General features: G+C 31.4%; 2 protein-coding genes across 2 annotated transcripts; one reads left to right on the top strand and one right to left on the bottom strand.

Annotated features, from left to right (window-relative positions):
• The first annotated feature begins 7 nt into the window (after positions 1-7).
• On the top strand, positions 8-8,430 carry LOC134709483 (uncharacterized). Its single transcript, XM_063569640.1, has 8 exons — positions 8-227; positions 1,180-1,294; positions 2,139-2,257; positions 3,101-3,178; positions 3,881-4,000; positions 4,994-5,128; positions 7,153-7,327; positions 8,290-8,430. Exons 1-8 carry the CDS (start codon positions 213-215, stop codon positions 8,307-8,309), a joined length of 777 nt encoding a protein of 258 aa, XP_063425710.1. The 5' UTR covers positions 8-212; the 3' UTR covers positions 8,310-8,430.
• A 2,194-nt stretch (positions 8,431-10,624) lies between these two features.
• Positions 10,625-12,114, bottom strand: LOC134709482 (cell division control protein 42 homolog). The gene has a single exon (XM_063569639.1). The coding sequence runs from the start codon at positions 11,463-11,465 to the stop codon at positions 10,917-10,919; it is 549 nt and encodes a 182-aa protein (XP_063425709.1). The 5' UTR covers positions 11,466-12,114; the 3' UTR covers positions 10,625-10,916.
• Positions 12,115-15,164: the final 3,050 nt, after the last annotated feature.

Raw genomic sequence — 15,164 nt, 5'->3', positions numbered from 1 at the left:
GCACAACAATTATATACTTTCGATTGACTTTAGATTTTTAGAAACATCACGTTTACGTTTCCGCTTCAGCTTTTGTTGCGCTCTTACCGACGCTTCCGATGTGACGTCATTTAGCAGACGACTATTACAAAGTTACACAGTTCTGTCAAAATTTATTTGAATACGCATCACAGTGAAATCAGTCAAACATACAAAAACTGAAGGAAAAGAGCATGAGTGCGTTAGAGGTAGGTATATTATCATAATATGGGTAAAGGAATAATGATACTTTTCAGTTCGCCTTAAATTGCCGGCTTTAGAGTACAAAAAGAAATGAATTTTGCTGCATTTTAAGAATTTGGTAGATTCCTGATACATATTGAAATATTTTATGATCTATACCAGTTAACACTGGTCAGATAATTCACAGATGAAAAAAGTTTGATAAGTTTAATAAACATGATATATAGACATTATTATAAATATCTTCTTTAAATCTACAAAGATTTTTTTCTTCTTCACTATATATATATTAGTATTACTACCATCATCTAACTTGTCCTGATGGACTCCTGTCTTAACACATTAATATTTATTTCAGAAAACCTTACATTTTTACAATTTTAATTGTAGGATGTACCTTTGATTGGATATTAAAATTCTTTAATCATATAAAATCTTAATTTTTAAAAGAGATTTCTTTTTATGTATTACATCATATTAATTTTATATTATTCTGTTAAAATTCACATCTGAATTAAAAAAAAAATTGCACAGCAGATTGAACTGTTTAAACAAAAGGTGTGAATTAATATGAACACATCATATAGAATGACCCTGCATCCTTTAGTTCAATTTAATGCCCATTAATAAAAGCATCTTTCAGTTCAATTAAATGCTCATAATTAAAAGCATTTTTCGTAGTATCCAAAGGGCCAAAGGTGGTTTCAGGGGAGGGGCATCCCTCTTATGTTAAAAAAAAATGTTTAATTACATAGGGAATCACTGAAGTATGACTGGTCTGGACACCCATCCCCTTTTTAGGTTAGTCAATGTCGCAACCCCTCTTATAACACTTTGTGGGGGGGGGGGGGGGGGGCTTTTAATTCTGAACAATAGCGTACATTTTTACAGGAACTAGTGCCTTTAACATTTTTAAAAGTATCCCATCAACTTATCATGTATACTTTTTTTATACAGGATTCACAGGAAAATGTGCCTGTTGCTGTACCTGGAGATGAGCAAGACCATTCCCAGGATTTGTTTGCACCGCCAGAAAACCCAGCAGGGGCTAGTGCTGGATCCAAAGAAATTTGTAAGTGCATACTCTATAAATAAAGTAATCTAACTAGGTTTCAATTATTAATTGTAACAGTTCAATGGTTTTTATACGACTGCAAAACTTTAAAAAATGTTGGTTTTACATATTGGTACATATCATTTGATTACTGTTTATATAAAAGTTAAAGAATTTAACCATTAACTTATAATCAAGGAACATGTGTTCTTGATATATAATGGGTTCTCTAATCACATGCGCTTGGGTCTAAGATACAGATTTTTTTTTTTTTTTTTATTAAAAATATTCAATTTTCTATATTTATAATACATATCTATCACTTCTGTGCGTGTCTCACCTAGTTTCGAGTGATTTAAACGAGCCAGAGAAAATACCCAATTTTACTATCCATACTAAGAATTTTTTTCTTAGTATGGATAGTAAAATTGGGTATTTTCTCTGGGTCGTTTAAATCACTCGAAACTAGATGAGACAGATAGATAGCGTTTTTATTCATTTAGTTTTATTACACTTTAAGCAAATAACCAAATTTCTTATAGAAGCCTGCCATTAAAATAATTGGACTTGAGGAATTTCAATTATTTTCTCAATAAAATTACTTTCACTCTAAGTGACATATCATTTATTGTTATACAATTTTAGCCTGTTTTAGGTCAATCAAGGACATATAGATGTGAATAATTTTTTTTAGGTTGACTGAATCATAGTCTAAAGAGAAAAACTATGAAGTTTAATGAAGAATGATTATAACTGAAAAAGTGTTGAGAATTTTACTTGATTTTTACAATTGGAACAAAAGGTAATGAGAAAAATTAATTAAATTGGCTAAGAATATTTATCATAATACAATTTTTTTAAGTGAACAAGCTAGTCAAAATGGAAAAGGTTCTGCAAGAACTATCAGCTGATGTGCTGTACCTGAAGAGGCAGTCAGAGCAGAAAGGACAGAGCTTCCTAATGGAGGAATGCTCATTCAAGGTATTTTTATGCCCCACCTATGATAGTAGAGGGGCATTATGTTTTCTGGTCTGTGCCTCGGTTCGTCCGTCTGTGCGTCCGTTCGTCCTTTCGCTTCAGGTTAAAGTTTTTGGTCAAGGTAGTTTTTAAAGAAGTTGAAGTCCAATCAACTTGAAACTTAGTACACATGTTCCCCATGATATGATCTTTCTAATTTTTATGCCAAATAATAGTTTTGACCCCAATTTTATGGTCCACTGAACATAGAAAATGATAGTGTGAAGTTCAGGTTAAAGTTTTTGGTCATGGTAGTTTTTGATGAAGTTAAAGTCCAATCAACTTGAAACTTAGTACACATGTTTCCTATGATATGATCTTTCTAATTTTAATTCAAAATTAAAGTTTTGACCCCAATTTCACGGTCTACTGAACATAGAAAATGATAGTGCAAGTGGGACATCCGTGTACTATGGACACATTCTTGTTTTATGCAGTTCTAAAATAATTTTTGCAGAATATCATGTATATTTTTGTTTAGCTTATTTGGCCCAATTAAAGGCCAAGTGAGGTATTCACATCAATGTAGTGACACTAACACATTCCCTGAGACTGTTTCCATTCTAATTTTTTTTTAAAGATATCCAAAGACAGTTACATATATGCTGCTTATATTACTGACTTTTAAGCATATTTTCAGCATTTTATTACAAGAATCCTATGCGAATCAAGATTGCAGAGAAAAAAAAATTAATGTAAGAGAGGGTTAATTAATACTTATTATTTGGTACCTTTTATCCTCTTGTTCCCTTCAAATATAAAAAAAGTTCTTAATCAAATCATGAAATCAATTTTGTTTATTTCCAGAAGAAACTTAATACTTACCTTCGGGAGAAGTTTAGTGTCAACCCATGGTTGAATACCACTTCAGACATAGTTTTCAAAGTAAGTTCTAAGATGTAGAGTAAATGATTGGTGTAATAAGGTTACATTGCACAAGGCTATCCTGACAATTTTCTTATGAATTTATCTGTGTACATTGTTTAAAATGCACATAAACCAAGGTGAGCGACACAGGCTCTTGAGAGCCTCTAGTTTAAACGGACACAAAGCTTCAAATTTGCAATGTAACATGCCCAAAAAAAATAAAACTACCCATAATACTTTGGTTTTGTACATTTCATGAGCAGAAGATTATATATTTAACTTATTACCCCATCACAGTATCATACTTTACACAAATTTCAAAAAAAAACCCAAAAACTGAACAAAAAAGAAAGACTAAATTTTTTTGCAGAGTTATCTCCCCTTTCAGTGTTTAATTTCCCTAGGAAAATAAAAATGCTGATTTTGAGTTTTCCTCCAGTTAGATTTTATGGGACTTTTTTTCTGTGTTTATTAATTTATGGCATTATGCTATAGATTAGTACTAAAACATTTTCTGTTGCAATTAGTTTGAGGTTAAACCGTAGTTTGACTGGTTTAAATGTCAAACTTGACCATTTGTTAACTCATATAGTCATTGCTTGTAAATTTACTAAGTTTCAATGCTTTACAGTTGTGGTTTGAGTTTTGGATTATGTGTATTTTGTTTTTTTACATTTAAAAGTCGTTCATATAATATATTATCTTGTCAATCTATTTTAGAATGAAGTAAAATCACACCTTGATAAAGAAGGTTTCAAAGGCCAAGGTCATGCCTTTAAGATGGTGGTGCAGTGGTCTGCAGCCAAATTTACAGACTATAGAAACCAATTAAGGAGAAAAGTAAGATTTATAAACCTGTATATAACGATTTTAAACCTATTAGCACCCCACCACACTGTACATACATGTATCTGTGAAACCAATTAATCCTAAGTTAGAGTGCTCTGAAATATAACAGGGGAAATACCTATACATTGCCAAAATCATCAAAACCAATATATGGCTGGCAGCTACATTGTACTAAAAGATAAGGATTCTAAGTTTAAGCATCTCCAAATTATTCACCAAAACCCAAAACTGGAATTTTTTACAATTGTTCCGTTTCCAGCCATTTTTTATTGTCTAAGACCCTACTGCAACTGGAAATTTAGTGGTCCTCCTTATTGTACTAAAAAGTGTTTTTTACAACAAAAAATATTATAAACATGATAAAGTTATATTGACCCCTCATTAAAAGGGATATTTATAAAATTAAGAGGTTGTTCCCAACCTGTCATTATGACTTTGATGGAAAATTGTCTCATTGTCAATCACACAAACAAAGACCAGTTTTAATTATTCAATTATTTCTTGGTAAACTTGCATTGTTGATTTAACTTAGAAAAGGAGAAAGTAAAATAGTGTTTTCTTCTGAGTAATATTCACAGTATATATAGTCTTTTTAAACCAAGAATGATTACACTAGCTTGTATACCAGGAATGATTGATCTTAGTCTAGTTATTTTGAAACGGGATTGATTACACTAATGCTTCAGAAACATACAAGACTAACAAAGGCTAGAGGCTCCTGACAAATAACAGGTGCAAATTATATGCTGTGTGGTTAAACATATTTTGTGAGAACTTAACCTCCCCTATACTTCCAGCCAATGACAATGTAAAATAAAGAAACATGTGACAGCAATATACACAGTAAAACTCAGTTTAAATAGGACTGATTTGCATTTATCTAAAAATTAATGGACATATTAAATTTTTCAAATACATTGAGTTACACTTGTCTTATTCTTAATTACTGGTACTAATTACTAAAATTAAAGTCATACATTTTAGATTTCTCTTGACATAAAATCAGGAAAAGATGTACAGGCCATGGAACTAGATGAGTTCAGTAAAGTGTTCCTTGGCCCATTCTGTAATTCATCTGATGTGTTGGCCCCCAAAAGAAGGCAACTGAGCCTGCTATTAGTAAGTTAATATTTTAGGTAACATTTGCTTTATATTATATTGATCATGTTGATGCCAAAAAAGTATGATTTGATAGTTTTAGAAATATATAATCTTAATTAACTAATGATCTTCAGACTTAAGTGCCAGTCTTTGTAAGAATCAGGCAATTTAGGTTAAAATCAAAACATGATTATAAAAAACCCATTGAGCTAATCATGCTTTTTAATACTAACCATAATCCTGAGTTAAAAATTATTAGTCTTTCGTTTGGATGTGTCTGGTAATATCAAATAACTCGATTAGAAAATTGGTTAGAATTATAGCAAATTACAGAGTTATCTCCCCTTATTTTTTAATCTCTTGTGTATTTCTACCAAATTGTATCTTCTATTACCAGAACAGAAAACGGAAATGGATGTTATTTTTGTGCATAACTACATATTATGAACTGAAATTAATGTCAAATTGGGTGTTTTTTTTTGGTCATGTTTTGACCACTGCCTGATTCTAAGTAGGCAGACTGGCACTTAAAGTATCAATTCAAGATTTTATTTTATTTCCAAATACTCATAACATCCTTTATAACTTTTTGTTATTCAAACTGTTATTTAAGAAATAATTCATGGAAGCCATAGATTATTGGAAATTTACACATGGCCTGGAAAGCGAGGGATAAAATCAACGAATATCACGGCCCAGGCCATGTGTAAATTAAGAAATAATTCATGGAAGCCATAGATTATTGGAAATTTACACATGGCCCGGGCCGTGATATTCAAATTTTATCCTGAGCGTTAGCGAGGGATAAAATCAACGAATATCACGGCCCAGGCCATGTGTAAATTTCCAATAATCTATGGCTTCCATGAGTTATTTCGATTCTAATAGGACAAATACGATCATTAAAAAAACTGAAGCGAGGGTGGGTAAATCTGTGTGTATGGCTGTTCTTTTTTACTCCCTGTTAGATAAAGCTCATCATTTTAATAGATCCGTAGCTTGCACGGATTATTTCGTGAACAACCGCTGAAAAAAAAATGTTTCATTCTCGACACCATGTTGATTTATATGTTTTTTCCCGTGAGCTACCGTCAAATCCAAAGTTGACATTTCGTAACCAATGAGCCGCCATGTTGACTTGCTGAAATCAGTACATATGCGAATAATGCAATAGAATAGAAAATCAAACATAACCTACCTTGATAATCAACTTTAATACAATTGTTGTCGTTTGTCGTTAAATTTTACAAAATCTTCTCCTCTGAAACTAGTGGGCCAAATTGAACCAAACTTGGCCACAATCATCATTGGTGTATTTAGTTTACAAAATGTGTGGGGTGACCCACCAAACCAACCAAGATGGCCACCATGGCTTAAAATAGAACATAGGGGTAAAATGCAGTTTTTGGCTTATAACTCAAAAACCAAAGCATTTAGAGCAAATCTGATAGGGGGTAAAATTGTTTCTCAGGTCAAGATCTATCAGTCCTGAAATTTTCAGATGAATCGGACAACCCTTTGTTGAGTTGCTGCCCCTGAATTAGGTAATTTTAGGGATTTTTTGCTGTTTTTTGTCATTATTTAGAATATTATTACAGATAGAGATAAACTGTAAACAGTAATAATGTTCAGCAAAGTAAGATTTACAAATAGGTCAACATGACCAAAATGGTCAGTTGACCCCTTTAGGAGTTATTGCCATTTAATGTCAATTTTTAACATTTTTCGTAAATCTTATATATCTTTTACAAAAATCTTCTCCTCTGAATCTACTGAGCCAAATTAATCCAAATTTGGCCACAATCATCTTTGGGGTATTTAGTTTAAATAATGTGTGGCGTGACCCGACCAACCAACCAAGACGGCCGCCATGGATAAAAATAGAACATAGGGGTATAATGCAGTTAAAAAGTTGAAGAGCTGGAATTGTTTACAAGTTTTCCATAGGTTATTTAAATATATTATAGGCGTGTAAGAAAGTACATTATTCTTAAGTTAGTTAATTGTAATACAAATAACTGTTTTATTTGTTTTTATTTTAGAGGTCATTTCTCAACAAGCACAAATTAAACACAAACGGGTCAGATGAGGTGGAATTTTTTCTTGACTTTTGGGGAAAATTTAAGGATTACTTTGTTGAGATCCAGGTTATAAATGATCCTGAAAAGTGGAAAACACTCCAGGAATTGGACTCAAGAAGAACCAAGAGAAGACAAGGTATTTTGTTATAAAGTATATTTATATTTATTGCTTAGAAAAAGTGAGATGAATCAATCAAATAATATCACCACTCATTTACATATTGGTGGTATAAATTTAGAATTCACCTTGTCTGTCAGTCTGACTACATTCTCTGTGTCCTTCCTTCCATTTCTTTCTTTGTCTATGCAGTGATTCCCTAGTAATTTTGACTTTTACTAGTCATTTGTCAATTTAACAGGATATATGCAATTTGAATACAGTGTATAAAAATTTCTAATTACAGAGGATAAGTGTACATTTATTAATTGACTTCCGTCTGATGACCTTCTGAACCACTGTATGTCAGTCTGACACTTGTGTTAATGATATTTAAATGTTTGCATGCAAGGGAACAATCAAGTTGAATCATGTACCGTTAAAATGATTTCTACATTTGTTGTAGTCAGAGCCTGACTTACTTCCTGTGACTACTTTTTATTAGGGTTTTGATCCTTATTTCACGGTACACTAAACAGAAAAAAATGATAATGTAAATGGGGCATCAGTGTACTATATGGACACATTCTTGTTTAAAGAATGAAAGAATGCTTACTAATCTTTGTCATACACACAAAAATATATAAAAAAAAATTTAACAATCCACAAGGATCGATATTACTGCTTTATGAAGATTGAAATACAATTAATGTATCTGGGATGAGGATGTATCTTTTGATTTTCTTTACCCTTAAATACAATAAAATTGAAAAACTTATAGTTTCTTTTATCTGAAACCCGTTAGTTAAGAAAGGAAAATTTAACTGTTTATAATCTGATATAATTGATTTTCAATGTCTTTCAGAAACATATAGATGTTTATGTATCAATGTACTTAATATTAACCTCAACTTAATTTATTTTTCTTGTTTTTAATTAAAGATTAATTGGTAGTTATAAAAAAATGCATAATTAACTTTGCATCTTACTTATTATTTCAGAACCTCAGGCCACTGTTTAAAAAGACTAAAGAAAAAGTAAAGAAAAGAAGAAATAGACTTTTAATTTGTGCTACCATATATTTTCATGTTACCTTTTATTATACTATTTACACATTTTTCAAATATATTTTGTTACCAAAAATAAAAACTTGTTATCAATCATGCCATTTTAAGAAAACCTGCATGTATAGAAATTGGTTTTATCTTAAGCTGATGGTATGGTTAAGGTGTTCTCATCTTAATGATATAATTAGTAAGCGCTCTTAAAATTCTTAAAAAAAAAAACCACAACATCATAGTCAGTGTAAACTATAAAGCTGTAGATACTTTTTTGATTGAAACATTATGCACTCAGATGAAATGCTCATATGGTGATATAGAATTGATACCATTAAAATTTTATTTCAAACGCATAATTCACTAAATGACTTATGGTTTGTTCATGCATATATCCTACATGATATTGGACCACCTCAGTTATTCTGAAATTGCTTGCATTAAGTGCACGATGTTATTTAAGGTTCAAACAGGGGCAGAGTCAATGCAAAGACTTAAAATTGGTATTTCTATGCTAGGCAAGCAGCATTAAGAAGTAATAACAAGGACTGAATCAACCCACCCTTAGTCAGAATTATGTGTCCTAGTAGGGTGACTATTCTTCCTGCAAACTGTTAATTAGTGAGTTAGGGTGTCAGTCTAATACAAAGCAGTATTAGAGCTCATTTCTCATTAGCATGATTTCATAACCTGAATATGCATCTGATCTGAACTGGAAGTAAAGCAACCTTCATCCAAACATACGTTTACCATACGGTTTATGAACATGTGTTTACCATATGTTTTCAAACATACGGTTACCATGAACATGCGTTAACCATGTGTTTTCAAACGCATGTTTCCCATAAACGCATGTAAACAATACGTTCTCCAAACATGCGTTTAACGTACGGTGCTCCAAACATGCGTTTCTGACATGTTTAGAAACGTACGGTAAATTCCTGGTAAACATGCGTTTACATGCGTTGCAATTTTGCCTGTGTACAGACTAAAAATTCGAAAAGAAAATGAACAACGCCAGGCTTAAAAAAAAACTCAAAAATTGTCGTACAATTTATCCTTTTTCGTTGTGTTGTTGGGCTTGTATAATAGATTGATTAAAATAATATAAAGATTGAGGCATTCAGCAGTTTTCTATAAATAATATATATCACTTGCAAAGAAAACGTTGATTTGATTAGGGACTTTCCGTTTTGAATTTTCCTCTGAGTTCAATACTTTTGTGATTTTACTTTATGTTATCGTGCGTTATAGAAGTGCAAGTAAACACTGAGAAATAGTAAAACGTTATGCGTGGACTTTTAAGAAAACTTCGGTTGAAACTTCTTTTTTCCATTTCCTGTTCAGTATATAAAGAGATTTTAACTGAAAGATAACCATTTGGAAAAGACGAGGCAAACATCTAAATTTTACTAACGTATGGTAATTGATATGATGTGACATTTGAATACAAAAACTCAATAATTCCAGCTTCCCAAATATTGTTTTGTCTTTTTTGGAGTGGTACTCTTGCTTCATATCAAAGTTTGGTCGCTTCTAAGGACATGTTGTTCACAACAAAACTTTCGTTATTGTTAATAAGCACAATCCCTGAAATATCACTTCAAAAAGAGTATTGTAAGATGACGGTATACAATGGTCAATTAAAGAATACTTGTAAATACAGATAAAGAATTGATATAAGTCGGATAAACATACCCTAAGCAACCCTTTTTCGACGGATTCGTGTATGTTAAACTTTAGTTTTCTGTGTGTTATGAAGCTTATTTAGGTTTTTGTTTTTGATTTTCTTTTTTGCTTTTGTGTTTTCAGTTTCTCTTTGATTTATAAATTTTGAATGTCCCTTGTGTATCCTTTGCATCCTGTTTCCATGAACATGAACATAGACAATTGACATAGGTCGGCCAAAAAAATTGTATGATCTTAAAACTTTTGTTGAAAGTGTGCAGTACAACTAATTTGAACTTTTTACATATTTTACGCTGTAATTCTTATGTAGACCGTTGTTTGTTTTTCGGTTTTTTTTTCTCTGAGAAGTAGTATTGATGATGTCTCTATTTTATCAATGTGTTCTTGCAATACCACATCATTCTTATTTGAACTTAAGTCTAAACTTGTAACTCAGTAACCTTGATACCTTTACAGGTCATTCCTTCAATATACAATCAGTAAAAAGTAAAGAGAACAGATATTTTTCATGCAATAAAATTTATTTTTAGAACATAAATTAAGGTAATTGTTGTTATTATCTTTACAATAATAAACAAGACTTAGTATTGTTTGTGTCTTTTCACTAAATCAATTCGTTTCTCTTTAAGTTCATAAATATGACTGATTTCGTATTGTTTTTCTAAGTTCATGTCCTTGAACATCACCGGAACTACTTATTTTCCATCTCAATCACTGTAATTCGACAGTAGTATTTCAATCCGTCTTTGGAATGTACACCAGTGGTACATTCCACCTCCAACTCCATCTATCTCAAAGTCTTCTGACAGCAAGTATTTTGCTTTTCTTAACACAAGATGTGTTTTGTAAATGTTCATCTCCGGGCAGAGATAAGTTCAAGTTCATCGTGCGAAAACACGTTTAAGCACATTGGTTTTCTTTTTTCTATATCTAATAGCGGCGCAGACGACACTTTCGAAGACATTCTTCACTCCCTCATTTGTAGCAGCAGAACATTTGTTGTAATAGTCAGCATTAATTGATTTCATAAAGTTTTGTCCTTCAGCGTCTGATACATGATCGGTATTATTGTCATCACGCATGTCACTATGTGTAGCGACTAAAACAATTGGTTTCTTCTTATGGAGTTTTCGGACCATTGGAATCCAAAAGGATTTGACGTTTTCAAATGATTCTTTGTCAACTGCACTGTAGCATACAACAATGACGTCGGATTCTGTTATTGTTTTGGATCTAGCTGATTGATCTTCATAGCTGATGACTTTATACTTGTCACCATAAGCTGACACAGATCCAGTCGATGTTTCTGCAACTGTAGCAACATATTGTTCAGAGAACTGGTTTCCAGCAAATCTTTTAGCAAGGCATGTCTTGCCTACCATTCCATCACCAACAACGGCACAGGAAACAGTGTTTTCGTAGCAAACCATTTTTCAACTATACTAAGATTGATTTTCGACAGTGTTTTAAAATCAACAAATGTGTTATGAAGAAAGCTTAAAATCGCCTGCCTTTTATAGAACCCAAGTTGATCGCTCCGTCTCTTCTATTGTTTGATAAAATATCTCCTGCAAAGTGACAATTCTATTGTTTTAAATTTTGTATATGTGATTATATTACCCCCCCTGGAGTTTTACCTATATGACCATTTCACTGCTTGTGGTGTGTAATTGATATTGTTTTTATTGATTTCATTGTCTCTTAGTATAGTTGCTATTATGTATAACATTATATCCTAGTACAAGTATTATTCACTAACATATAAAAAGTCTATCTCGTGTATTGATAGAACTTCTAAATACTTATTATTGCTGTTTTTGCACATTGTTACTTGTTATATTATTGTATAAGTATTGATAGAACTTTTAAATACTAATTATTGCTGTTTTACACATTGTGACTTGAATGTAAAGTAGTCTCATTGACACCCATACCGCATCTTCTTATTTCTACAAACACATATGGTTAATTGTTATTGAAGATTAAGAAAGGTTAGCTAATTATTCATCAGTAGAAACAGAAATAAGAAAGCAGAATCAATGAAGATGAACTCCCATACCTCTCTAGACAATACAAAGGCCTGATGAAAAACAACAACCAACAGTGCACAAATCTATACAAAAAAACTTAAGATTGGGGTGCATTATCACTGCAACAGTTCGAAAATTCTGCTCAATTTACGGCACCAATTGTGCTTCTCATAATAAACGAAACCTCGCTGATAAGTCACATTATGTGGTTTTCTTATAGTAAAATAAGATGTTTGGATCAAGCCTACGAAAATGAAAAATATCTTACGTCATTGATAATCTCGTTTTAAACTAAATTATTAGCCTGGTATCATTGGTGATTTTAATGAGTCCATTAGGTCGATACCACAGCAAATCTGGAAATATTAATGGTACGGTCGTTTTTATTCAGTATTTTTGTTATTTTGACTTTTTATTATCCGTTCTGCTTTATTTTTTTCTAAATATTTGAAACACTTAGAATTTCTACCTCAATCATACGTCCTTATCCGTAGTTTTGGTTACATTTTCTTCGTTTGATTTTCAATACCGTTAATCTTACTTTTGATAATGCCTTACTACTGATTTAATATTCGAGAGCCACTAGCGATCCTTATATAACAGCAAGCACGAATGACGTTAGAAAACACAAGCCTGATATCCCTCAGAGTGTTCTTTAAAGCATCAATATTCTCCTTTAGCTTATTTGTGAGAAAAAAAAATGCACTAGAATATGGTAACAATTAGAACAGTAGAATCAAGTTTCTTGTTGTACGAAAAATATTTTAGAAAAAATATTCTGATTTTAACCACCAAAACAAAACAAACAAAAATCCTCTGAAAAACATGACAATGAAATGGCTGATTACAATTTTAAATATATGAAAACTTGAAAGGTACAAAAACGATGGTAACATGACAGAGAATATTTGATACCATCGAATGATATTTGTCCCTTTGGTGCCTTACTTCGTAAAAATTTAGACTATTTATCTTTTTCGTATGTGAACTTTGACTTTAGTGTCTGTATCAAGTCAGGACAGTTATTTTCCATGCAGTTCTTTGGTTGATATGTCTTTAATGTTTTATTTGGTCATGTTTCCGTTTTTGTGATTTACCCTGGATTTCACTTTAAAAAATACCTTGGTTCTAAAGTGCATAGAACATTTAGTGTTATCAAACGTCTTTGGAAATGTCCAAAAGAACCTTAAAAAAGTTACAATGAATTATTGACAAATTAATCTGCCAAAAGAATCTAAATTAAAAAATGTTTAAACATTTACTAAAATCAAATACAAAACATAACAATAAATTAAGAAAAAAAAGATATAAAAAAAGTCCTATCTATATGTATGTTCAGCTCTAAACATTTCAGAAACTAATGAATTAATCCAATATAGGAAAAAATATCCGTCACTGTAACACGTTTGCGTTTAACATGATGTATGAATCGAATATTTAAATACTTCCACATTTATTATATCCAAAACCTTAACTGTATATCACAACATTAGAAGAGAAACTGTAATTGCATTCACAGAACACTTGTTATTAAAACAAAAGTATATCATTTTTTTCCTTCACACTACGTTATTGCAGGCACTGATTTTGAAATGAAAATAAGCAAAATGTTTCAGGCTTTTTATATAGAGGAAAAGAAGTTGCTTAAAATAGCAACTGAATAGCATACATGCTCCCAATATAGTGTATTACCACCTGGACGCCTCATATTACTGCCTTTGTATGATCTCTGCAGGGAATATATTCTATTGTTCAAAATCAAAACAATAAATATGATACCTTTCTGTTGGCCAAATGTAAGTGTATTGTTTAAAACAAAAGCGGTTTTACAATGAATAGATACCCCATAAAGATTGTGCCTAAATAAATACGAGCTGGAGTATTCAGAATATACATTTTTGTACCAATGTATTATTTTCGGAAATTATAAAATTCTGTCGAATGGACACTTATGGCCTAAGTTCTATGATACAGTTGTTCGTGTATGTCATTACTTCCAAAACTTTTTTTCTGGGTCTGTATATGACCAATGACTATGTACATATCTGTTCCTATCCAGTTCTTAACTATTTCCAGTAGTAAGCAAGTGTCTCTGTCAGAGAAATTTTATATATGTGACTACTTTTAAGCTTTCTTAAAATATTATGAAGGTATATGATGATGGAAGTTTTTAACGACATTGACACAGTCGGTTATAAAGATATTATCTATATCTTGCCTTTTAATCTAGTTTCCCCTGATGGTGTCAACTAGTACTATTCAGAACAGTTCTATGATGGATTATTCTAATAGTTCTGGAGAGAGGAATGACTTTTGTTTTACTGTATACGCTCTTCGCTTTATCAATACTGAATGACTATGTCATTATTTTTTTGATAAGAAACATGCAAAAGAATATGTGAATCTATCAAATCTCTAACTAAACTGTAGTTTTATGCACGTATATATAAAACAGAAGATGTGGTATGATGAAGCTAGGTTTGACACCAAAAGACACTTAGGTTTTAGCTGCATCAAGCAAAGTTGACCTTAAATAAATTTGAGTATAATGTTAGGTCCTTTTTTAGGTTATTAGACATTTTTGGTTTTCAACTTTTCGGCTTTGGGCATTCCTGATGATGTTACATCCAGAAATAGCGCTTCAGACGCGTTCTGTTTTCAGTTTTTTGAAAGTGTTGTCTCTTTGGTTAAAAATGAAAATGCGATAGTCTTAATTAAGACATAGGCTACAAGGTATAAATAACAATATAAGAATTATGTTAGTAGGATGATTGCCAATGGAACAACTATTTATCTATTCGGGGATCAAAAGATAAATATGTCAATAATTAAAAAAATCAATACCATGTATTTAGCAAAGTCAGTTATTAAATTGGTATTCATGTTTTTTATTCCTGTTATTTTCTCTTTGTGCATTGTGAACTTATAATGTGTGATATTTCCAATGTTACGTAGAGTTTAAAACTATCAAATATCAAAACAAAGGAAATATAAACAACATCAGAATATTCAATATCATGAGGTTAACAAAGAATTGTTTCCTTTTTATCTACAATGAGATAAAAGAGCTAAAAATAAAACAAGAAGCAAGTTTCAAAT

Source organism: Mytilus trossulus, chromosome 3 (genome assembly GCF_036588685.1).
Source record: "Mytilus trossulus isolate FHL-02 chromosome 3, PNRI_Mtr1.1.1.hap1, whole genome shotgun sequence".
Taxonomy (NCBI): Eukaryota; Metazoa; Mollusca; class Bivalvia; order Mytilida; family Mytilidae; genus Mytilus; species Mytilus trossulus.
The sequence above is the reverse complement of the archived record's forward strand: the minus strand, read 5'-3'. Positions and strand labels throughout refer to the sequence as shown.